A 27217-nucleotide genomic window follows, 5' to 3' on the forward strand; every position below is an offset into this window, starting at 1 on the left:
ATTCTGCGAAGTGGACACATACTGTTGGGTTACGCCGAAAAACCTATCCATCCTGTCATCAGAATATGGATGAGAATGCATTACTTGGAAATGTGATTAGTGGTTTGCTAACCCATAGGCATAGCGAGAAAAAAACCATCCAGTGCATTTCCCTTCATGATTAGTTTTCAGTTCCTGTTTTCTCCAAATTAGTTCCTATTTACTTTAGAAAAAGGAAAGTCATGCTGTGGGCGTTGCTATAGGACACAACGGTTCCAAAGTTTGTATTTACTGCAGGTTAGTATGCAGACAAATAATAACAATTAAAAACTTATGGTGTTGGAGCCGATAAAACCAAGGTTAATGAGTCAAGCACCTGCATAAAAAAATGATTTTATTGTAAAGAATTACATCCCATAGGTTCACAAAGTGGTCGCTTTAATTGCGTACATTTCAAATAGAGCAAAATTTTATTAACCGAAATTCCTCTGTTACATGAAAAAACACATTTTAGCGATATGTGTCAACTTGCTTCTAAGCAAGATTACAACCATATGTTAAAGTCGGACTCCATTAGTGGCTAATACATTTAGTTTTGTGCCCCCAAATGATCAAATGTTTGCTAATATTGATAAATGTAAGTATGGGGTCATCATTTTAAAGGCGGGTTTGTTTAACATTTGAACAATTTAAATTTAAACCTAATAAATTTTATAATTATCATAAAGCATAATATTTTATTACCATTTACAAATATAAAATATTTACTGAGACCCTTAAAAATCCACATAGCCTATTTCACCTGTACTTGTGCAAGATTAAAGTGCACTTAGCTTTTCATTGATTTTTCGTTTTTAGATTACTTTTTCTTTATGTCATGTAAAGCATCCATAAAGTCCTTTAGGTAATTACTGGAAATTTTATCCAAAATGTCCTGTTTTTGTGGTCATGTGCATTAACACAAGACACAACTGTGTTTGCATGTTTGCAAAAAAAAACAACTTCTGAGGCTTGTGAAAATATTGCACGGTACACAAGGTTTTATAGTCTAGAACATCTTTTGGGTCTAGGGTACAATTGTACGTGCTAAAAATGGATGCAACCACAAATTACGTCATTTTTGGTGTGACGTCATAACTTGACCCCCACCTTCATTGTGACGTAATTTGGGGTTTCCCGATTTTTGGAACATAGGTACGTACAATTGTACACTAGACCCGATCTGTTCATAAAGGGTTGCCTTTGCCTAAAGCAACTAAATTTGATCCCATTGTCCAGAGGCAGCCCCACACAAAATCAGAATTAAAGGTGCACTATGACCATTTATATTTCTGCAAAACAAACTTCACGTTTTGCCACATGTGTCACTAAATTTTCAACCACATTACGCAACTGACTAGTTCATCAAAAACGTCCAAACGTCACAGCCACATTTTAATTTTTTAAACCACCCGCTCAAATACCACCGTCATTTCGGCGAAATGGAAATTGGCTAAAACCGAAATTATTTCACGCATCAGTGAACACGACTTCAGACGATTGCGTTCACACAAATACTGCATTGACTCGTGACAAAAACAAACCATGCGTTATAAAAACAAGCATTTCAATCAACATAGTTAGCAATACTTTTCAAACAATATCTATACTTATATAATTTCCATTTTTGAACACCTATAAACTGTGGAGTATGGCACAAATACAGTGACAAGTTTGACGACATATTTGAAAATGTTCCGAACAAAGGAATTTTTTTGAACTCGCCTCAATTGCAACCAAGAGCATATGGAACAACATGTTAGTGCTTGTTTCTAACACCGGTAGCTCGTATGCCAACGAAATAACTTTCAGTCGGACAGGGAGCCATGTGACACGCAGCTGCGATCAACCTAAACAAGTGCGTATTCAATGCGACAACTTTGACGACATATTTGGAAATGTTCCGAACTAAGGAATTTTTTAAAAATTGCCTTAAATGTAGCCCAGGGCACGTAGAACAAGATGCAAATGCGTATTTTGGGCACTCATAGCTCATATTCCAACGTGGTGACTGCGCGCACAGTTACTCTAATTGTTCACTTGTAAGTTTTCTCTTGACGAAAGCATGGCCGCTACAGTCTTAACTCAACAACGAACTATTTCCATGCTATAAGATACAACACTTCCTTAAACCTCCTGACACAAGCAAAGAGTTTCTGTAAACTAGATTGCTGGCTGATTCCAGCGAAATGTTTTGAACAAACCAATGCGTGTTTATGACGCAACAATACAATATTGCTGAATGATCTACTGTACAGTTTCAGCATAGTGACTAGCTTAAAGAAGCAGCGACATGTTTGATTACAAATTTGGAAATGTTCCGAACTAACGATTTTTTTTGCCTCAAATGTAGCCCAGGGCACGTAGAACAAGATGCCAATGCGTATTTTGGGCACTCATAGCTCATATTCCAACGAAACGACTTTACGTCCACAGCGTACAGCCTAGGATGTAAAGTGCACATTCCAGTCAACACGTTTGATTACAAATTTGGAAATGTTCCGAACCGAAGAATTTTTTTTTACACCGGTAGCTCGTATGCCAACGAAATAACTTTCAGTCCGACAGAGGGCCATGTGACATGCAGCGTACGATCAAACGAAACAAGTAGAGGCGAAACAATAATGGACATTGTTTCCAAATTGTAGGCTAATCCGTTTTTTGGAACTTTAGTAACTTTCCGTCACATCATCACAACATGTTTTTTCAATTTCCACAACTGACAGCTTCCAACGAAACGCAGTCAAGCAGACAATCCTGGTAGATCTGTGACGCAACAATATGCTAAGGTCAATTAATGACAAACTGTATAGCTTTCAGTGTATCAGCCTAGAACCAAAGCAGTGACAAGTTTGAAAACAAGATTAAAATTGTTCCGAACCGAGGAATTTTTTTAGACCCGCCTCAAATGTAGCTGTGTACACGGAACAACATACGCTGCTTTTTTGCACTCATGGCTCATATACGAAAGAAACCTAAAATCTATTTCCTTTTTAAATGCGGGACATTTCAGTTCTTTGATCAAACCTCAACCTTATATCACATTGTATATACAACGCTTTTCCGTAATCATAAATTTGTTAGAAATTTTACAGTCATGTAGTGTACAGTTCAAGTAGTTTGTAAGCTTTTAATTTAGCATTAAGAACTATGCCGATATTGGTATAAAGCCACTACACCACGTCAAGGTTCCGGCTATCGTAGTGGTTTTATTTTACAGATAAAACAACATTTAGACACAAACAGTCCAAATGAAGAAAAGAACTGATGTAAGCAATGAAGTCATCTCTCTGAAAAATAACACAATTATGTTCATTGTTGCATGTAAGACGTTGCCTTGAAACCCAAGTCATTCGAAGCCTTAGCATAAGTCACATTAAACACCTTTACAACGTAATATGTGATAGCTTCAAAGTGCAACACTTCCTTTAAAAACAAATTAGCATCCAATTCCTTTTTATTTAACATATCGTCAACCATGCTCTCTTGGACAACTGTATCCTGTTTCAACTCCATTCCGCTATACGATTCCCTAAAGACTTGACATCCAATAAGCCGTTGTCGTACGCGATTTTGACCGAAAAAATTATGTACCAATCGCAATAGGTTTTCAATCACATTTTCTGACAACTTTTCCGAAACGAAATTTCTGTTAAAGTTTTGCAAGCGATTTTTGTTTTGGCGATAGTACAGACAAATGCGGAAACAGTCGGTTCTATATTTCCCAATGTGAAACGATTTGGACAGGGACGCTGTAAGTTGCTTTAAAACAAACTTATACACCTCTTGCGCAGGCAATGCCAATAAGTTAAAATCTGAAACAAACTCATCACTGCCGTCAACCTTGTGTTGAAAAGATATGTTTTTATAAATGACGCGATCACTTGACTTTGCTGCTGATTCATTAAAACGGCGTCGCTTTCTGCGAATAACGATAACTGGTTGAGGCAGAATGGGTCGGTTTTCAGGTTTTAATTTTTTGTGAAAAAAAATACAACTTCCGGTCAATATTTTCTCCTCCGCGCTTTTCAAAGTTACATGTCTTACAATATTATCATCAAACTCATTTACTCCATATTCCGAAAACTTGTAAGCTACGTGGTGACCGAAATTAACCCCAGTTCCAACATGTACGACAACAGACACGAGCCTAAAGGAAACTCCTTGCGAAAAAGACAACATTTTATCAGGAATTACTGTTTTTTTTCTTTTTATCCTGTCTAAATTTCTGTAAAATCCAATGCAAAGTATGTCCGCCGTTTCAGTGAGCTCATTTAATATAGCTTTTTGTGTTTCTAAATTGCAATGCGCATAACGGTCCCGAGCAACGCTGCGAAATTGAGCATCACAATAAGCACTGAGATTGCTTTTGTCGGGGATATCATCGAACAGAGGCAAACTCAATACAGGTTGTTGATTTTCAAATTTCTCCTCGTTGCCACAAGACTTGCAAATGGTGGATGTTTTGTAATTAAACGAAAAATGTAACTCACAAGTTTTTAAAATTGATGTAAAGTCGATATAAGCATTAAAAACTCGTTGGGATCCTGTTGCTGGCCTAACGTCCAACCAAGGTGCGCACAAACATCTTTAACTAACTGCAAATACAAAGATTTATCTACTTGATTACCCGCGAGGCAACAAACAAATCTAGCAATTCTTACTTTTAAGTCACTTTCAGTACCACCGACAACAGGAACCACATCAAACAAACATCTAACTGCTTGCAACACAGAGTTAAACCAACAATTATTAAAGACATTTGGAAGACCTGACAAGACAAAGTTGTTTTTCTCTATCCACGACTTAACAACATCATTACAACGAAGCGAGTCCTGCACTAATGCATACACAATCCAAACTCGGTATTCTGAGGCGCTAAATTGCTTTACTGGTCAACGCATCATGTTTCTAGTTATCGTTTCCACCGCGTAACAAACACACAAACCACAGGTTATTCGGTCTTCCTGGGTTACTATTGAGTCAAGTTTTACTAAGACATTACAACCAGTAAAAGAGCGCAAAATTGGGACGAAGCATTTACGGATTAAACTCAATAAATCTGTCTGTGAACCTACAGCGGAGTCATACAGTACAACTTGGTTTCTAGAGCTATCAAACCACAACACCACAAAATGCCCTGCGACAATTCTTGAACGTTTTTCCACCAAGCACTTCTCTTGCTAAAAAAAACCCTTTATATAATTTAAAAAAAATTCAGTTTGTTCGTTTTGCCCTTATGCACGTGCCTCGACAGATCACCAAGCATTAATTTTGAAGTGCTACAAACTCTACTTAAGATGACCTCTATTACACGGGAACACAAAGTAGGGTTGTAATATTTGTTTCTGCCGTCCTTCATATCGAATGCTTGGTCATCTGTTGATTTAACAAAATTATCCAGTCTACACTTATATCTCAAATAAAATGGTGATTGGCGTTCTTGCATTTTGTCCGACTCTTTACTTGTGAAAACATAATCTGGAGCGTCGGTTACACTAAAACCATTATCGTCAGTGTCGCGGTTGAAATTTTCTGACCTTGATTTCAAACGATTGTAATGGAGTTCGACTAATGGGGAAGCAACCTTGCAATTCGTCAAAACTATAAAACTTTCAACTGCATCGTCAAGTTCTGCAATTGTTGTGCAACTAAAAAAAACATTTACCCAAAACAAATAGGTTCTCATCAGTTTAGAACTATCGGTTTTTGCGGCCTTCATTGCATGGCTGTAGCAATTGTGAATCACAGTTTTCTGCAAGTCACCAGAAGCAGGAATGCCTGTTGCAATTTTAAAGCAACGATTGTAAAATTCTAATCGTGTTTCGCGACAAAATGCTTTTAAAACTGCGTTCCACATTGCCATTGAACCATCAATAATAATCAACTTTGGCTTGCGCGACGCACTGCAGACTTTTAAACAATGAAACAAAAACGTTTCCAAAAAGTGACTGATTGAAATCGCATCATGGTTTGTTGTCACGCAAGTGGCAACTGGAAGCGGTGTGCAACCTTGACTTGGGTTTCTAATTAATAAAGTATAAACTTGAAAATCATGGTAATTTTCCATCCGGCGCAACACGCTTCCAGTGGCATCAAAATAAACGACGTCCACAGCGCAAACCTGATCAAACGATTTGATTTGCGCATTTGTGTACAACGAAACCAGAGGCGGGTGTAACCGAATACAACGGATAAATGTTTGGCTTTCCTTGTCCATTTTTTGGAGTAATATTATTAAATTAATAAACCACAATTTATTGAATCGGTTTCCAGTTTCACGTTCACTTTTTATGTTGTTTAAAACGGATTGTGATGGCAAGTAGGTATGAGCTCCCAGCCAACGTTCCTCCGCAGTGAGTTTGTCAAATAGTTTGCGATGTTTTTGAACAGCGGTTTGATGATTCAATGACTTGCGAAGCTTGTTCCTTACATTTCCACTAACGAGCCGACTTTTGCTACACCCCAAACGATGGTTTCGCTTTCCACAAATTTTTACTCGGCCCTCAACTTTATCAACAAAAGACCAGAAAGTAACAACAAACTTCAATCCACAATTAAAACCCTCACATCTTTTATGACCGCAGTAGAAGTTGACCCAACCTTCCTTATAACAATTATCATGACGCTTGATGTTTTTAACGCCATCAAAATTGATCAAATAATTATTAGAGACATTAGGCACACAACCGGAGTAAATTTTGCGAATTTGCATAACCGCAACTTCAACATACAAATCGTTGGCAAAGTGATTGGCGGACCTATTCTTAACCATTGCCTGCCACTCTTGTAAAGACAGAACAAACAAACCGTCAATATTTACATCCTCGTTATGTGCAAAATGTTTCTGTATCTCAAAGTCTATTCCTATTTCATTGGCCATGGTATTATGTACTTCGCATATGGCGTCATACTCATCACAAACTTCGGGCGATTTTCCGCATACAATTGTTGAAATTTCGTCCTGCGAGCTACTGAAAACATTCCCAACGTCATGATTTTGAACAGGCGAACTACAAACAGCCTCATTATCCACACAGAAGCTATTAGAAGGTGAATCAACGTTTTCGCAATCTTTTACAACAGGCGCGTTTCCGTATACAATTGTCGAAATATCGTCCTGCGAACTACTGAAAACATTCCCAACGTCATGATTTTGAATATGAGCTATGAGTGCCCAAAATACGCATTTGCATCTTGTTTAACGTGCCCTGGGCTACATTTAAGGCAATTTTTAAAAAATTCCTTAGTTCGGAACATTTCCAAATTTTTCATCAAACGTCTTGACTGGAATGTGCACCTTACATCCTAGGCTGTACGCTGTGGACGTAAAGTCGTTTCGTTGGAATATGAGCTATGAGTGCCCAAAATACGCATTAGCATATTGTTCTACGTGCCCTGGGCTACATATAAGGCAATTTTTAAAAAATTCCTTAGTTCGGAACATTTCCAAATTTGTAACCAAACATGTCGCTGCTTCTTTAAGCTAGTCACTATGCTGAAAGTGTACTGTAGATCATTCAGCACTATTGTATTGTTGCGTCATAAACACGCATTGGTTTGTTCAAAACATTTCGCTGGAATCAGCCAGCAATCTAGTTTACAGAAACTCTTTGCTTGTGTCAGGAGGTTTAAAGAAGTGTTGTATCTTATAGCATGGAAATAGTTCGTTGTTGAGTTTAGACAGTGACGGCCATGCTTTCGTCAAGAGAAAACTTACTAGTAGAAAATTAGAGTAGCCTAATTGTGCGTGCAGTCACCACGTTGGAATATGAGCTATGAGTGCCCAAAATACGCATTTGCATCTTGTTCTACGTGCCCTGGGCTACATTTGAGGCAATTTAAAAAAAATTCTTCGGTTTGGAACATTTCCAAATTTGTAATCAAACGTGTTGACTGGAATGTGCACCTTACATCCTAGGCTGTACGCTGTGGACGTAAAGTCGTTTCGTTGGAATATGAGCTATGAGTGCCCAAAATACGCATTGGCATCTTGTTCTACGTGCCCTGGGCTACATTTGAGGCAATTTAAAAAAAAATCCTTAGTTCGGAACATTTCCAAATTTGTAATCAAACGTGTTGACTGGAATGTGCACCTTACATCCTAGGCTGTACGCTGTGGACGTAAAGTCGTTTCGTTGGAATATGAGCTATGAGTGCCCAAAATACGCATTGGCATCTTGTTCTACGTGCCCTGGGCTACATTTGAGGCAATTTAAACGTTTCCAAATATGTCGTCAAAGTTGTCGCATTGAATGCGAACTTGTTTAGGTTAATCGCAGCTGCATGTCACATGGCCCCCTGTCGGACTGAAAGTTATTTCGTTGCCATACGAGCTACCGGTGTAAAAAATAAGAACTTGTAGGTTGTTCTATATGCTCTTGGCTACATTTAAGGCGAGTTTAAAAAAATTCCTTAGTTCGGAACATTTTCAAATATGTCGTCAAACTTGTCACTGTATTTGTGCCATACTCCACAGTTTATAGGTGTTCAAAAATGGAAATTATATAAGTATAGATATTGTTTAAAAAGTATTGCTAACTATGTTGATTGAAATGCTTGTTTTTATAACGGATGGTTTGTTTTTGTCACGAGTCAATGCAGTATTTGTGTGAACGCAATCGTCTGAAGTCGTGTTCACTGATGCGTGAAATAATTTCGGTTTTAGTCAATTTCCATTTCGCCGAAATGACGGTGGTCAATATCCCCACAGAATGTTATAAATACAAAATCAACAAACAATTTTTTTATTGCAAATAATGCCAACAGCAAACATGCCCTGTGAATAGAGAAATGGAGCTTCTGAGAGGACTTTTGAAAGTCCCGGTGCGAAGCAGGTCTCAAACCAAAAGTCCCGGGAGCCTATTAATGTACATTAGGCCTGTTTACATGATCGGGACTTTCAGCAAACGGGACTCCAGACAGGAAGTGACGCAATTTAAGTCAAGGTACCGAGACTTTTGAAAGTCCCGGTGCGAAGCAGGTCTCATACCAAAAGTACCGGGAGCCAACTAGCTAAAGGTTTCGAAAAACAGCTGCCCCGTTGAAACAAAAACGTCTTTTTGCATGAAAACTCAAAACATATATGGCCGGATACCATACATGTTGCCGAAAGTTGTTACAGCTTGACATTTTTTTGCGTTAAAAATCGTCAAGCAAAATATTCAAGTTGGTATAGTTACATTTTATTTTGTGGCACAGGCGCAAGAAAACTTTGGTTTTATGTTTTACTTAGGTTTGGTTTTATGTTTTACTTAAGTGAGGTACCCAAACATACACTTTGGCAATAGAACCCAAAGTTACAGAGAAAATGTTGTAGCCTGCTAAGCGCAGAAATTGCAAAAAAATGTTGTAAAGCAACAATATTTCACACTATAAATTTTTGTGTTTTTAAGACCAAAGAAATGAACCCATGTTCGCATCAAATGTATACATCCTGTTCCTGTGCTATTAAATCTTCCGATTAAAAAGGTCTTGGTTTTTTCCTAAGAAAAGCTACATTTTACATTCACAGGGCATGTTTGCTCTTGGCATTATTTAGCTATAACATTTTTTTTTGATTTTGTATTCATAACATTCTGTGGGGATATATTGCATTGGATTGGTGTGATTATATTTTTTGTGCTTGGTCAACTGGATGATTTGTCTTTTTGTATCAATTCCTTCTTCATTTGGTAGTTTTGTAAATAAACAAATAAGTCTGTATTTGTTTTATTGCTTTCTTTTAATAGCTGAGGAAAAATTACAAATTTATATCACAACTTATAACTTTGAGACATACACTTAAAAGTTCCGGGACTATCTCCGTTTACATGATCGGGACTTTGCGTTTAGAATGCTGCCTTGCAGATACATGACACTTAATTTATTCTTCAAATACAATCATTGCAAAGCAAAATGACACAAACGCACATACAAAATTAGTGGAAAGTAATATTTTTATTACCAGAGCATGGTAATGCATATTTGATTTAGTTTTCGTTTTTATTTTGATAAAAACGCACGACGACTGTTTCTATATCTCTTGCAGTATCAATCAAATATGGCCGACGTCAACCCATTCGCAGCCAAGACTTGCTTCGTCCAGTCTTGTGAAAATTGGTGATTCTAAGTTTTGCCAAACCTAAAACTGCGACCAGCATAAAGTGCGACTTTACGCAAAGTCCCGATCATGTAAACGGAGATTGTCCCGGCACATCAAAGTCCCGAGACTTTTAAAAGTTCCGGGACTAATAAGTCCTGATCATGTAAACAGGCCTAATATTGTCATAGTTTAACACACTTACGTAGATAACCCGGGTGACACGAACGTGGATGTTTTGGAAAAGCCATGTCCTTTTTTCTCGTCACTCTCTTTCTCACGCCTATCCATGGCGGGAACTTGCAGGTTGTGGCGTCTGGGTTGGTGTTTGTGTTTTGCCATTAATGATGTTGAATTTGTAACTTTAACTTGGTCACATTTTGTGTTGTTTTTATTTCGTGGATAGAAAAATGAACTTCCATAATTGCAAGGTTTATAAAATTTTCTGCGCAACACCCGGGGCCCCTCCTGTGCCTGAGGTTCCAGCCCCGGGTGTTGTGCAGAACAACACCCCAAGAAAACAAAAGTAAGATTTAAAGAATCTTTTCTTTTTCTGTAATTGATGTGGTGCCATTTTTATTTTTCAGAAAAGAACCTTACCAAAGGGGTATTAAGTGAAATATTTTTTTTTCTGTTTTGATTATATTTGCAATTTATTGCAGATTCCTCAGTCAACGAGAATTTAAAATGATAAGAGAATTAGAAAGATTGCAAGAGTAAGTAAAACTTGTAGAAACACCTAATATATGTATACCCTACTTTGCTTTTTTTAGTTTGGAAAAAATTCCAAAATCGTCAAAGTAAGTGCTTGTTAATCACCAATTATGTAGCCTACCTATTATGACATAGTGGTTACCAATAAGTTTTGTTTACTGTGCAGATGGGTGCCGTTGGAACATTTTCGAGAAAATGTAAGTTGTTTTAAAGGTATATTAAGAGTGATGTCAACTATGAAAGCACAAAGGCTTCAGGTTTATATAATAACCCATTGCAAATTTCTCTAAAAACACAATCACAGATTATCGGAACCATGTTACAGTTTAATGTTAAATATTAAAGTATACAATATTTTCTGGTATAAAGATGAACAACATTCGGTAAGTGGCATGTTGTGATTTAACAATTTACAGACAACAAAAATTTAAAGTATTTATTTTGTGTAGATCAAGAAAACTATTAGTAAGTACAATGCTTGTGTGTAACATGAGCCTAGATCTTTGATGCATTTTAACCAGTTGTAACTTTTTGTCTTATGTGCAGACCAACCAAGCAAAAAAAAATTATAGTAAGTAACCAAGCAAGTAGTGTGTATTGGTGTCTAACATATTTTTGAATCTTTTTCTCAAACACACATCCAAAATAAAAAATTACTTTATTGCAGACAACTGAAGAAAACAACCCCATGGTAAGTATCTGTACAGCAAAACTGTGTATAACCAAGTCCTAAATCTTGTCTTTGACAATATTTGAACAAGTTTTCATTCATATTTTTGTGTACCTTTTTTGTGCAGCCCAAAAATCAAAAGAAACTGAGGTTATTTGCAAAACATTTGTTTGACAACATTTCAACCAGTCCTAATATTTTGTGCAACGTAATCTTGAATTATATGTTACCTCTGATTCTTTTGAACTGACTATACTGCGATACCTGTGTGTACGGTGGCCCATAGCGGCCACGCCTGAGACACAACTCAAACGCGGAACACATTGAAAAAGCGAAACACATTAAAAAAGCGAAACACATTAAAAAAGCGAAACACATTAAAAAAGCGAAACACATTGAAAAAGCGAAACACATTAAAAAAGCGAAACACATTAAAAAAGCGAAACACATTAAAAAAGCGAAACACATTAAAAAAGCGAAACACATTAGAAAAGAGAAACACATTAAAAAAGCGAAACACATTAGAAAAGAGAAACACATTAAAAAAGCGAAACACATTAAAAAAGCGAAACACATTACAAAACGTGAAACACATTAAAATTGTTAAGGTAATGTCAGCAATAAAGTTATTAAACCATTGGTAATAGAATCAAATTGTAACAGATAGCAGTTATTAATTTGTATTGTTTGCTTCGGTGTTGGCAAAAATTGCGGACTTTTTGCACTCGTGAAATAACGTCAGGAGTAGCAGGTGCGCTTAGGTTGACGGCTTGTTGTTACATTTTTCAGATAAGGTACCATAACTCGTAGTCAGATTATTTTTTCAAAATTTTGCAGGACAAAACACGAACTCTATTAGTTATTGCATCTTTTTTCAATCCAAGAAGAACGCATGTTTGGTACACATACAAACATTTAAGTTAAACTCAAATTTGTTTAAATCCGCATAGACGATTGTCGGTATTCTCACTGGAGTCATTGGGTGCCGAAAATTAATGAAAGGGAGACAACTCCAAGGGAACGCTGGGAAAGATGGTGGCGCCATAACAGCTAGAAGGGAAATGAATATCTTCAAAACGGTGGCATTGATGCAGCTCGGTTTCACTGTGACCCTTGGTACTTATTAAAGTCCGTTTCAACTTTAAAACAGTCTTTCGAATGTTACTATGCAGAATAATAATGTTTGTTCAAAATTTTACTGTGCAAAAATTAAAAAAAATGTCACAATTTTAGCGTCAGAATGTAGTTATTTGTATCCTTTATTGTATTGTGGTTTATCTGGTCCTCTTCACAGTTCCAGTTATGGTTGCAACTTTGCTATCCTACACCAACGAGATGAATTGTGAAAATGTTTCCCTTGACCTATATTTTTTGCTTTTACACCAACATGATAAACAGGTGCTCTAATACAAAAAATATGTAACAAACAAGTGTGCCCGACCATCAAACTTGAAAATATCACTTCAAGTTTATTGTAAGTTTCACCTAAGTTTAAATATCAAGATTGAAAAAGTAGTTGTGAATCAAAGTAAAAAATTTATAAACTTCAACTTGTATACAAACTTTGCATCACCCTACCCTGCGCAAAGAGAGTTCTATTGCAAGTTGAGGGTTAACTGAAGTATAATTTGTTATCTTTTAGTCTGGTGAACGTGGTGATCTACAGCGCGAGGGACAAAAGTTTTCGGATGTCTGTTCGCAAATTCTTCTACAACTCACGGTTCAGCATAAAAAGCGAAAACGCGTTTTTTACATAAAGCAAACAATATAAGTGGTTGTGCGTTGTACAAAGTGCAAATTCTTCTGACAACGATAAAAATTCTTCAGAAATGTAACAAACATTTTTTTTATGCCTGAATCTTATTTAAATATTGTAAACTTCTCCAGGTTTTATTCCGTTTTGGGGTGATTTGCGTAAACCCAAGTCATGAGATTTTCGTGTGTTGATTTCATAGCGCGAATTTCGGACAAAGCACGTCAAAAAATTCTTACAGTACTGTTCACATACTTTTTCCTATGTGGTTGCCACATATGCGGATTGCTTGTCGTTATTACTTTTGTGTGTGTCCCCGAGTATACAAAGGACTTAGTAGATTTAATCATTCATAGAACAATTCAAAACGTACCAATTTCTTGTGTCGATTTACTGATCTCTATAAAGTCAGACCACTGTCCGTTTAAACCGAACCGGACGTCGATCACTTTCATTGGTAAACGTGTACAAATGTTTTAATAATGTGTATATTTGTGCTTGATTATTTCTCTTGTCGCCACAATTAAAATTAATAATATCACCCAATGAGCAAAATCAGGTGTTGTCGGAAATGCTTTAAAGCGCTGTAATTACGCGGGCTCGAAACTTTCCCATGTGGTTATACAGAAATATCTTTTGCTTTCACATTTGAAAGGAAATCTGGAACTATTTTACTCTTTTTACTGCAAATATTAAACAAGGGCTCCTGCTTCTAATAGCTTCTGAACTTTGCGAAAATGGAAGAAATTTGTTGTAGCACTTGCAAATGACCGACAGCATAATCACCGAATACGATTGATTTGATTAAACGCCGCGAATACATGTTTTATGTAAAATTGGAAAAGCATTAGAATGGTCAGGCTTTGTACTTAAATGGCGTCAACTATATACGATAGCAAAACATGGAGATGTACATGTTTATCTATTTGATAGAAACTGACAAGATTTAGGCTTTGATCGCACGTGATTGATTTGGCACAAATTCATGATCATATTTAGGGAGATATTCTTTTACATTTAGTTTACTTTCTACCATGGCCCACCAATACGTTTGATTATTCCACTTACGTTTATCAGACAAGAAACAGGAATTTCCACAGACACGAAACCTTTCTTTCTGCGAAATTAAGTTTCCCAAAGTTTAAAGCGTTACACTGCGTCGAGATTTCGACAATATCATGTCACGAACTGGAAAATTATTCACAAAACGAAACTAATTGGACGAAATTGCAAATCCAGATTATGAATCTGCTTTCTGTTTTATGAAGTAAGGTAAGAGTACATTCCCTGACATTGGACACAACCGGAACAAATAACGCCGAAACTTTAAAAAAAATATACTAGGAAACATCGTTGGAAAGAATTTGCTAAGCGTCCGTGAAAAATTATTGTTGAAACGATAAATTCAACGAAATTTTTATATCATAAACTCGCCGTCAAATCCAATAAATATTATTCGTTCGCTTGTTAAAATAATTCGAACCTACCGATTTAAATGTTGTCTTTATGGTTCACAAGGACGCGGCTACGAGTTTATGAATAAGTGGTAAATGCTGGTAATTATAACGACATAACACGCTCAAAATTCCCCATTTAAAACGTTTTCTAAATGCTTGTTTTCCACGTCATTTCCGGTCTTCGGCTCTCTTGTCTAGCATGGCGTCTTAAATGTGGTCATGATATGATGCAACTGGACGAGAACAACAGGTTTGGCGGCTGTTCACCAGTAAAACATATTGTACGGATATAACACCTTTATTTACTGATGCAGTTGCGTGAAGCTGAGGTTAGCAAAGGGTTAAACATTCAATACGCTTTTCTAACAACTTGTTACATGCGTCGTTGCACATTTTCCAAAAACTTTTTTTTTACTAACTTACTACAGAAGACAAAGCAGTAAGAAATCTAGGAGAGTTTAAATATAAGTCAGTTCAAACCAATGGTGACGCTAGTATTACAAACAATTTTCCGTTGCTTGTTAAATTTGATTTATTGCAATGTGCTTAGACATAACTGCTACTATATACATAAGGTTTTACGATTTTGTTCACTTTTCATCAACTACTTGATGGTGTGTACAAATATGTAAACTGTTGCCAAAAGATTTTTTGTCAGTCAGTTGTCCTTTAAAGCACGAAAATACTCCACGAGGGAGGGTGCCGCTGGTGCGACGCACAAGGGTCCGTACCAGTCTGGTGGACCGATAAATACGTGTGAATAATTCACTCAAGTCGCCTTGTTGAAATGGGCGTTTTGATTTATCACGATGGGTGGATTTGTGCGTTGTTTTGATATTTGGCGAGTGATACAACCGACTGCAAAAAAAGAGCGCAAAATCCGTAAATAATCTGTTATATTTCTAATGAACAAAACCATGCACTAGATTGTTGCTGCTTTGAATCCAAGCTCAATATTTGAACACGAATATCGTTGAAGAAACGAGTGACTTTGATCTGAACGACGTTGTGACTCGACAGATGGAATCGTTAGGATCCGGATATGGTTCCGATACATACCCAGGTGACTTTTTGCCGCCTTCGGGATCCGGATATGGTCCTGGTTCATACCCAGGTGACTATTTGCAACCATTAGAATCCGATTATGGTTCCAGTTCATACCCAGGTGACTATTCGCCACCACTGGGATCCGGATATGGCCCCGGTTCATACCCAGGTGACTATTCGCCACCACTGGGATCCGGATATGGCCCCGGTTCATACCCAGGTGACTATTTGCAACCATTAGGATCCGGATATGGTCCCGGTACATATCCAGGTGACTATTCGCCATCATTAGGATCGGGATCCGGATCCGGATCTGGTTCCGGTTCACACTCTTGGAGTTACGGATATGTTCATACTGTTATTCAAGACCGCGAACCGTTGAGTTTGGCAGTTGAAGATTTTGACTTTTATTACCCAGGGATATTCCCATTCCAGACGATTCCAAATGGAACTGCTTATACTGATGGTACATCCGTTGTGAAACCCATCACAAACACCAACAACAAATCGTCAATGGACTTCGGATTATTTAATCTAACTACATCACGAAACGAAACAACAACATTAACACTCCTATCGGGCTTGTCCAATGGATCGAGACTTTGTGGCGTTCCTGGTTTCTGTTCTTCAGACTTCTTGGAAGAATGTACGAACACAGTTATGACACAATGTGATGAATGTAGTATGGCTGGTGCTGCCTTGTTTGCTACACTGTCTGTTATTCTGGCTATATTAATATTATGTGGGAACGGGATGGTGATTAAAAGCTCAATGGAGAAAAACAAGAAGTCGGAGAAAGATTTTTTCTCCAAGATCAAGTGTTCGCTGGCATTGGCAGACATGTTGACGGGTGAGATGCTTGTGTGGTGGTTTAATTCGTTAACCTGATATTCAGGTTTACATACCACGCCTACATATTATATAGATTCTGCGATGGGTTGTATATGTTCAAATCCTTATGCAATAAAGGGAATTGTATATTATCAGATTTACACATATTATATCGAGAAACATAAAATGAAAGTCTAGTTTTTGCTTTTCCCCCATGCAATATCGATGCATCTAAGTTCACACTCAACATTGACTTTTTTTGTGGTAAAAAATGCGCATGTTAAACTGATATACATACGAAGGTATCGAAATCCTATGCGTGGCGATGTACAACTTCAGTTGGACGATCAACTCCACCGCAAACCAACTTGATCAAAGACAATTATCTCTCCGCGGATCTCCCCAGGCAATCGCCGGCGGAATCTTTTATCTTCTCGGTTTTACGTCATCGCTCTACCACCTCGTGTTTCTCGGCATACAGCGCTTGTACGCCATCTGGCGGCCTATGCGTTACAGAATGCAGAGCACGGTTTCGCTCCACGCTGGAATTATATTAACCTGGGTGTTGGCGGGGATTACTGCAACTGTCCCACGTACGTGACTTGGACCAACTTACATAACTTTCAGTTTAAATGCAATTAGCCGATGTTGAAAGAAGTATAAATAATTTCTGCTTATTCTTGTGTTTTTTGCAAAATTAATTCAAAAACTTTATTTTGTGTAACGACGGGTGAATTTGAAGTAAGTGAGAAGATATATGTCAAAAATATTCATTTGTGATTAAAATTTGTACACAACAGTTTTGTAAATCAACACTTTTTTCAGTGTGGTTTCCTGTTGTCTTCACCTTCACCTACGCCCACACCATATTTATCTTCTATGTGACAATGACTGATATGGTGAGTCCCAGGCGATCGGCGGAAACAGTGGCAATCTCCGTGATAACAATCGTCTGTCCGTTTGCTCTAATGGTGAGATATGAAATTCAATATCTGGATAGCAGTTAGATTTTGGTGCACTGTTTTAGCGAGAAATATTTGTGATTGTATAATTGCTGGGGATAGTCTTGTACTACGCACGTTTAGAATCTATACAAGCATATAAGTTGTCGGTCAATGTGATCAATCTTTGTATTTAGACGATTTTGACTCTTCTTACTGGATTTATTGGGCATCAAAAAGTTATGGAAGGAAAACGACTACAAGGCAATGCTGGGAAGAAGTGTAACGTCACCAGAACCAACAAGGAAATAAATATCTTTAAAACAGTAGCACTCATGCAACTTGGATTCACGGTTACCATTAGTACGTATCCAAACCCTTGCTTGTTTATTTTAATCCTAGAAAATTGTGACAGCATTTACAGGTGGTTTCTCAGCAACAAAGCGACATTTTAGTGCCAATATTTCTTATTGGTGTACATTATTTGCATATTTGATTGTCTTTATTTCTGTAGTTCCTGTTATGGTTGCAACTTTGCTAGCTTACACCAGTGAGTTGAATTGCGAAAGAGTTTCCCTCATCCATCTTCTCTGCTTTTACATCAGCATGATAAACAGGTGCTGTAATAAAAATAGATAACAAAACTCGAACGACTATAATACGTCAACCTATCTGCCTGATTTAAAAAGGTAAAAGGACGTGTAATTATTTCTATTCAAATATTGAATTTATTGTAAACAGCAGCGTTCCAATAAACATTAGACCAATATTAAGTTACTTGTTGAAAATGACTGCAGGGTGAATTTTAACAAAAAAAGTATATCGGTTTGTTTTTCAGTCTGGTGAACGTGGTGATCTACAGTGCGAGGGACAAAAGTTTTCGGATGTCTGTTCGCAAATTCTTCTGCAACTCACGGTTCAGATTAAAAAGTGAAAACACGTTTTTTACATGAAGCAGCCAATATTTGTGGTTGTGCGCTGTACAAAATTTTTTATGTATTGTGCGCTGTACAAAAGTGTAAATTCTTTTTAGCAACGATAAAAATTCTTTACAAATGCAGGTAGCATTTTTTTTATGACTGAACCTCACTCAAATATTGTAAACTTTTCAGCGTTTTGTTTTTGTGTATGACCCCAAGTTCAAAGAAGTAAACATGGTAGATTTAATCATTTATGGGACATCTTAAAACGTACCGATTTCTCATGTCGATTTACTGATCACTATAAAGTTACACCACTGTTCATTTAAACCGAAGCGAACGTCGATCACTTTCAATTGTAAACGTTTACAAATGTTTCAATAATGTGTATATTTGTGCTTGATTATTTCTCTTGTCGCCACAATAAAAATTAATGATATCACCAAATGAGCAAAATCAGGTGTTGTCGGAAATGCTTTAAAGCGCTGTAATTACGCGGGCTTGAAACTTTCCCATGTGGTTATACAGAAATATCTTTTGCTTTCACATTTGAAAGAAAAATCTGGAATATTTAATCTAACTACATCACGAAACGAAACAACAACTTTAACACTCCAGTTAGGCTTGTCTAATCGATCGAGTCTTTGTGGCGTTCCTGGTTTCTGTTCTTCAGACTTCTTGTCGATAAAACATATTTTTAACGTTTTAGAAATCGTTTGGACTCCTACTTGATTTTCGCACAAATTTTTCATTGGCATCGCAACTAAGGTGTCGCAGTTCAATTGAAACCAATTTATTTTAAGTGAGGGCGAGAAGAAATTATTCACCCGGCGGGGTTTCACCCACAACCTGGCATACCGGGATATATTGTGGCCCAACACACACCAATACGCAAGGGCACATGCTGTTGGGAGACTTTCTCGTAAGTGGGTGCACGTTTAAATTCCCCGTTTTAAACGTTGCATTAATGATTTCTGTTAGCTGGCGTAGCACTTCGTTTTACCACGTCACTTCCGCTTTGGGGCTATTGGATCTAAAACTAAGCATGAAACGTGGCCACGCACATGACAACTTTTTTTCTTTTATGGTAAAAGGCGATGTTACATTTATTTTCTACATCTTGTTTTGCAGACTTACTTATACATTCATTTATCAGAAGACATGCGAAAATATGAATGTAAATTAGTTCATATCACAAAGTTTGCTATAACGTATATTTTTGTGCACACTGTTATATTTTCTGAAGTTCTAACATTGCACATAGGCAGATGTTTACCTGTTTAGCATGTTTATAAAAATATAAATGAAAGTTCGAAAAACTTTTAACACAGGATCACGCACTTCATGTAGGACACCAGTACATTAAGAGTGTCAACAAGAATGTTTGCATCTTCAAGTTCACAAATCCAAGAACAATATTTCAACAGGAATGTCGTTGAAGGAACGAGTGGCTTTGTTCTGAACGACGTTGTGACTCCACAGATGATTTCTAGTTCTTACACAGGCGACACTGGGCAGTGGTCAGGATCAGGATCAGGATTCGATTCGTTATTAGACAACTACTGGAAAGGGTTGATATTAGACGAAAATCTTCATCACATTACCAAAGATCGCGACCCGGCACAATGGTCGGGATCAGGATCTGGATTTGATTCGTCAGCAGACGACGGTTGGGAAGAGTTGTTTTTATCCGATTATGGGAATAAAGTTCTCATGATTCGCACGTTGGCACGGGATGATTTTTTTGATTATCTTCGCCAACTGACTTTGAAAGCAAACAACTTCAGTTACTTCACTGAAACATTCGTCCTGGAACAGATCGCAAATACCGACAACGAGACGCATGTGGAAAACTGGCCATATAACATGACGAAACCACTAAATAAGACAGCAAATAATACATTGCTGCAAATCGTTTCGAATCGATCAAGACTATGTGGCGTTCCTGGGTTCTGTTCTTCAGACTTCTTGAAAGAATGTGCGAACACAGTTATGACACAATGTGATGAATGTAGTATGGCTGGTGCCGCCTTGTTTGCTACACTGACTGTTATTCTGGCTATATTAATATTATGTGGGAATGGGATGGTGATTAAAAGCTCTCTGGAGAAAAAGAAAAAGTCAGAGATGTGTTTTTTCTCCAAGATCAAGTGTTCGCTAGCATTGGCGGACATGTTGACGGGTAAGAATCTTATAAAGTTAAAGCTTGAGTACTTTGTTCGAGTTGCTCATTTTTAGATGCTTATAATGTGAGTAAAATTGTTATTTGTTTTTTAAATCACCCATTTTACTTTGATACAAACATTAGATTAAAAACAAAAAGTTTGCGTGTTTTGATGTATTTTCTTACCTGCTTGCAAAATACTCAGTGTAAAGCGGGTGCTTCGTAACGTGTATTTTTCTGAATGCGCGTCGTTGCCAGAAAACGCTTAATTGTTTCGAGACGCGCAGAAAAAGGCAACACTAAAAGCAAAACTTATCACGCTTCAGTGAATTCAAGGGTGGCATCCGCCACATTCCTCCCCCCCAGAAGCGGGATGTTGTTTTTTTGGTCGCCCTCTTTTACGAGCTTGCCCAACAGGTACCGGTTTGGAGCAGTCAACAATAGCAGGTTTAAGGCGATCAATCGAAATGGAATGTTCAACACCTGAAATGTTTATCACAAAATACTTTTCGTGACGAGCACACACTTCAAAAGGACCATCATACGGTGGCGAAAGTGGGGGGCGATATCCATCTTTACGCACAAAAACATAGGTGCAATTGCGTAACGAAGGTGGCACAAATACACGAGTTCGACAATGGCGCGACATGGGCTGTGGTAATAATGTTTGAATCGCGCGACGAAGAGTTTGTACAAACTCGGAATACTTCATAGACGTGTCTGCAGCAGCAGGAAAATCCCCAGGTTGGGAAATGGTTGAGCCGTAAACGAGTTCCGCGCTTGACGTGGTGAGATCTTCTTTTGGCATGTTACGTATGCCGAGCAGAACCCAGGGCAGCTCGTCAATCCAATTTGGATTAGCCGATCTAGCCATCAGGCTGCTTTTGAGTTGACGGTGAAATCGCTCCACCAATCCGTTAGCCTGTGGGTGGAACGCTGTAGTGCAGTGGTGTTTAATTCCCATGAGCTGGCAAATGTTCTTCCACAATTCAGATGTAAACTGCGGGCCTCTGTCAGACGATATTTCCGTTGGGATCCCGAAGCGGGCAATCCAATGAAATATAAACGCTCTTGCGCAAGTGACGGTTGTCGCATCAGACATTGGAATGGCTTCTGGCCATCGTGTAAAGCGGTCGACGATGGTAAGCAAGTATCTACTTCCTTGTGATGGCGGCAGAGGGCCAACAATATCAATATTAACGTGGTAAAATCGCGCTTTGGGGATTTCATAACGATGAAGAGGAGAACGTACGTGTGTTTGGATCTTTGCACGTTGGCATTGCAAGCATTGCCGAGCCCACTCTGTAACTTGCTTGTTCAAACCATGCCACACAAACCTTGACGAAATCATTTTGCGTGTTGTTCTGATTGAGGGATGGGCTAGACCATGAATAGCGTCGAACACCTTTCTTTGCCATGATTGCGGGATGATTGGTCGGCAAACACCAGTGGACACATCACATAAAAGTCTCACCTGTGAGGTGTCCATCACAACTTCCTTAATTTGTAAGTTGGATACGGCAGTGCGGTAAGCTTGTACTTCGGGAACATGCTGCGCTTTGGCAAGAGCAATGTGATCCAAATTGATTGCAGGATTTTCAATGGAGCCAATCACTGCTCTGGATAAAGTATCAGCAACACAATTGTATTTACCTTGTACATGGCGAAGGTCCGTTGTATATTCGGATATGGCGGACAAGTGGCGCTGTTGTCTTGCTGACCATGGATCCGATGCCCTTTGTAACGCAAAAGTCAACGGTTTGTGGTCGGTGTAGAGGGTAAATATGCGGCCCTCTAGGAAGTATCGGAAATGACGAATAGCCAGATGAGCCGCCAGCAACTCTCGGTCGAAAGCGCTGTATTTCATCTCGTTAGCACGCAAATGACGGCTAAAAAATGCAAGAGGTTTCCAAACCCCGTTTATATGCTGTTCAAGCACCGCTCCTACAGCCCTATCGGATGCATCAACAGTCAGGGCGACTGTGGCATCAGGATGTGGGTGGTTAAGTTTGGTTGCATTTACCAGTGCAAGTTTTGCTGCGTCAAAAGCACATTGCAAATCACGAGACCACTGCAGCTGAGCATTCCTTTTTGACATGGAATTATAAATGGGGAACATGATACTTGCGGCAGAAGGAATAAATCTGTGATAAAAGTTTATCATTCCAGCAAATCTCTGCAAACCTTTAACCGTGGTTGGCCGAGGAAATTTTTCTATGACTTCCACTTTACTGGGCAAAGGTTTTGCGCCTTCGGCATCAACCAAATGACCTAGAAACTGGATTTGTTTTTTTCCAAAAACACATTTGTTTAAGTTGATTAAAAGGCCGCATTCCTGCAGGCGGCGGAAAAGCTGTTCTAGGTGTAATTTATGTTGACTTGGGGAACTGCTGGCCACCAGTATGTCGTCCAGGTAAACAAAAACAAATGGTAAAGATTGACATACCTGGTCCATAAGCCGTTGAAAAGTCTGGGCTGCATTTTTCAGACCAAAAGGCATTCTTAAGAATTCAAACAGTCCAAACGGAGTTATGATAGCAGTTTTTTGGATGTCTTTCTCGGCAACAGGGACCTGGTGGTAGCCCCGAACTAGGTCGATCTTCGAAAATATCGTGGAGCCGGACAACCGCGATGTGAAGTCTTGGATGTGCGGAATGCTGTAGCGATCTGGCTGGGTGGACACATTTAGGCGGCGGTAGTCACCGCAGGGGCGCCATTCACCTGATGGCTTTGGAACCATATGTAGTGGTGCGGCCCAAGGACTGGATGAACGACGAATGATACCCATTTGAAGCATCTTGGCAAACTCCGCTCTAGCGATTGCAAGCTTTTCGGGGGATAAACGACGTGCCTTTGCATGAACCGGTGGTCCAGTTGTGCAAATGTGATGCTGGACCTTGTGTCTGGGTACAATGCTGGAAAACTTCGGTGCAGTTAAAGACGGAAATCGTGAGAGAAGTCTTGTAAAATCTTCAGTGGATGTGGTCAATTTGCAAATGCGCGACGATTTGTCATTTGTGGCCTTTATAGGAATGCTGGCGAATGATGTTGAATGAACAAGGCAACTGTGGCGTAGGTCTACCAGCAAGGAATGTGCACGCAGAAAGTCGGCTCCCAGAAGAGGTTGCGATACAGCGGCAAGTATGAATTTCCAACGAAATTTGCCAGCTGAGAGTTCCAAGTTGAGTACCTTTTCCCCAAAAGTATTAATCCTGCTGCCGTTAGCTGCAATTAACTTGATTCCTTTAGCTTGCTGTTGACGAGCAAGACGTGATGCCGAAAAAACGCTTACCTCGGCGCCTGTATCAACTAAGAAATAACGACGAGTGGTTTGATCCCAAATGTGAAAGAGGTTATGAGCTTTGCCGGCCGATGAAGTAACTAACAACGGCCGGCTGACGAGTTTCCCTGGAAACTGCAGGGAGGTTGACATTTCTTTGCCTTTTCACCAAAGCGCTGATGGTAAAAACAAAGTCTCTGATTTGCTGCAGTGCGTGTCGATGCACGTGGAGACGCCGCGAGCATGTTGCGCTTGTCTACCTTTGCGACAGCCGTGAACGCGTGGCGCTCCTCGCTTCTTGCCTGCCAAAGAGTGGTAGCACGTCGTGCAAAAACACGTGGGTCGTCAAAATCTTCTTTTGCGAGTATAATTCGTATTTCTTCGGGCATCCTTTGCAGAAAGATATATCGAAAAAGGAAACACGGCTTATGACGGCCTAACAATGACAGCATCTCATCCATTAATTCTGCTGGAGATCGGTCTCCAAGTTCAGATGTATGTAACAGTTTATGCGCTCTTTCATAATCTGAGCAGTCGTAAGTGTTTATCAAACGTTGCTTTAGGTAATTGTACTTATCGTGATCCGGTGGGTTTTCCAATAAATCCAATAGTCTACCGGCGCTTGCTTGATCCAGGGACGAAACAACGTAAAAATATTTCGTTTCATCAGCAGAAATGCTTCGTAGCGCAAACTGGGCTTCGGCTTGCTGAAACCATATTCTTGGTTGCTGTGTCCAAAACGTTGGCAGTTTCATAGCAACTGCGTGCATGGCAGGAGTTTCTTCCATATCCTCAAACGTCAGGGGTCACCAATTAAAGCGGGTGCTTCGTAACGTGTATTTTTCTGAATGCGCGTCGTTGCCAGAAAACGCTTAATTGTTTCGAGACGCGCAGAAAAAGGCAACACTAAAAGCAAAACTTATCACGCTTCAGTGAATTCAAGGGTGGCATCCGCCACAAGTGACTAAATACTGAGATTGAAACATTGGTTATAGCTTTCAAACAAAACGTTTATTTTAAAAAATGCACCTGTTGACCTATTTGCATACAAAGGTATCGATATTCTATGTGTGGCGATGTACAACTTCAGTTGGACGATCAACTCCACCGCAAACCAACTTGATCAAAGACAATTATCTCTCCTCGGATCTCCCCAGGCAATCGCCGGTGGAATCTTTTACCTTCTTGGTTTTACGTCATCGCTCTACCACCTCGTGTTTCTCGGCATGCAGCGCTTGTACGCCATCTGGCGGCCTATGCGCTATAGGATGCAGAGCAAGAATTCGCTCTACGCCGGAATTGCATTAACCTGGGTGTTGGCGGTGATTACTGCAACCGTCCCATGTATGTGACTAAAAAGAACAGAAAGGCAATTAACGTACTAGCAATATAACATTGTTTCGGTTTTCCAAATTGACTGTAGCTAAATTGTGTAAAGTGTTGTGCTTTAAAAAGAGATGATCTAGTAATTACTCGGAATTGACCTGGCATAGAACAGAATAAAACGAATCATTATTTTTCAGTGTGGTTTCCCGATGTCTTCACCTTCACCTACGCCCACACCATATTCATCTTCTATGTGACAATGACTGACAGCATTCTGGTGAATCCCAGGCAATCAGCTGCAACAGTGGCAATCTCCGTGATAACAATCGTCTGTCCGTTTGCTTTAATGGTGAGTTATGAAATTCAATATGTAGATAGCAGTAAGATTTTGGTGCACTGTTTTAGCGAGAAACATTTGTGGTCGCATAATTGCTGGGGATAGTCTTGTATTACGCATGTTTAGAATCTGTACAAGCATATAAATTGTCGGTTAATCAATTTTTCGCATTTAGACGATTTTGACTCTTCTTACTGGGATTATCGGGCATCGAAAAGTTATGGAAGGAAAACGACTACAAGGCAATGCTGGGAAGAAGTGTAACGTCACCAGAACCAACAAGGAAATAAATATCTTTAAAACAGTAGCACTCATGCAACTTGGATTCACGGTTACCATTAGTACGTATCCAAACCCTTGCTTGTTTATTTTATTCCTAGAAATTTTTGACAGCATTTAGAGGTGGTTTCTCAGCAACAAAGCGACATTTTAGTACCAATATCACTTATTGGTGTACTTTTTTGCATATTTGATTGTCTTTATTTCTGTAGTTCCTGTTATGGTTGCAACTTTGCTAGCTTACACCAGTGAGTTGAATTGCGAAAGAGGTTCTCTCATCCATCTTTTCTGCTTTTACATCAGCATGATAAACAGGTGCTGTAGTAAAAATAGATATCAAAGACTTCGACGACTATAAATGAATGGTAAAATATACTGCAAGTACGCCTACGTATCTTGTCTAACAGTAAAGGGCATGTATTCATATTTAAGTATTTATTTATTATCAACAGCAACGATTCTAACAAACTTTAGGTCAATATTAAGTTACTTGTTGAAATGGACTGCAGGGCGAGGGTTAACAGTAAATATATCGGTTTGTTTTTTAGTCTTGTGAACGTGGTGGTTTACAGTGCCAAAGACAAAAGTTTTCGTATATCTGTCTACAAATTCTTCTGCAACTCATGGATTGGTAGAATAAAAAGTGAAAACCAGTTTTTTACATAAAGCAGCAAATATTTGTGGTGAACATATTTTGTGACAACAAAACAATTCCAACACAAATGTATAAGTTGTAGGCTATAGTTCTTTGCTTTAAATTTATACTTTACCGTTATGAAATTCTAGTGTTTTGTTCTGTGTTGTTGTATTTTAAGAACTTAATTCGGAGTTTATTGTTTCTATGATTTAAATTCGTGATTTTAATGGTAGGTACTCCCCACCTCATTGGGTAGATATATCGTGTAAAAGTATGCTTTTACACCGGGTCACAAAGTTTTTTCCAAACTTGATCCTACGTAACATAGAAATCTGTGCGAACATAAACGCTACGATTTCGTGTAGTATTTCAACTCAAATTTATAAACAAAAATAACAGGTTCACGCCTAATCATTAAAATTCGCACAGATTTCTGTATTGCACAGACCTATACGTGGATCAAGTTTGGAAAAAAACTTTGTGACCCGGCGTTGTAGTATTTTCCACCTCATTGACGGTTGATTTCCCCGGTTAATGCGCAGCATCGTTAAACTAGCGTTTCGGACATGTTTGTTGGAAACTACAATAGTTAACAAGGCACAGAGGCCAGATTGGAAAAAATATCGTGTTATCCTCCGCGCACTTTTGCGAAAAATTTAACGATAATCCGCGCAATAATATTAATGAGCAAATGCATTAACATACGAAAAAACGTTGCGATTGTCCGCTCTTTTAACGATCGCCGAAACAAAATCCTAAAAA

The 27217-nt window shown here is 38.7% G+C and overlaps 3 protein-coding genes across 3 annotated transcripts; 2 read left to right on the forward strand and 1 right to left on the reverse strand.

The window, feature by feature from the left end:
• Nucleotides 1-10509: 10509 nt before the first annotated feature.
• On the forward strand, nt 10510-18465 carry LOC145897181 (uncharacterized). Its single transcript, XM_082985367.1, has 12 exons — nt 10510-10625; nt 10762-10815; nt 10873-10899; nt 10980-11010; nt 11481-11504; nt 12434-12599; nt 15673-16590; nt 16874-17164; nt 17397-17542; nt 17710-17875; nt 18027-18129; nt 18351-18465. Exons 1-12 carry the CDS (start codon nt 10510-10512, stop codon nt 18463-18465), a joined length of 2157 nt encoding a protein of 718 aa, XP_082841493.1.
• Nucleotides 18466-19812: 1347 nt separating this feature from the next.
• LOC145897183 (uncharacterized) lies at nt 19813-26484 on the forward strand. Its single transcript, XM_082985369.1, has 6 exons — nt 19813-20614; nt 24930-25220; nt 25400-25551; nt 25715-25880; nt 26031-26133; nt 26367-26484. The coding sequence occupies exons 1-6, from the start codon at nt 19813-19815 to the stop codon at nt 26482-26484; spliced, it is 1632 nt and encodes a 543-aa protein (XP_082841495.1).
• LOC145899232 (uncharacterized) lies at nt 23923-24664 on the reverse strand. The gene has a single exon (XM_082987965.1). It carries the CDS (start codon nt 24662-24664, stop codon nt 23978-23980), a length of 687 nt encoding a protein of 228 aa, XP_082844091.1. The 3' UTR covers nt 23923-23977.
• Nucleotides 26485-27217: the final 733 nt, after the last annotated feature.

This window comes from Ascidia mentula, chromosome 4 (genome assembly GCF_947561715.1).
Source record: "Ascidia mentula chromosome 4, kaAscMent1.1, whole genome shotgun sequence".
NCBI classification, from domain to species: domain Eukaryota; kingdom Metazoa; phylum Chordata; class Ascidiacea; order Phlebobranchia; family Ascidiidae; genus Ascidia; species Ascidia mentula.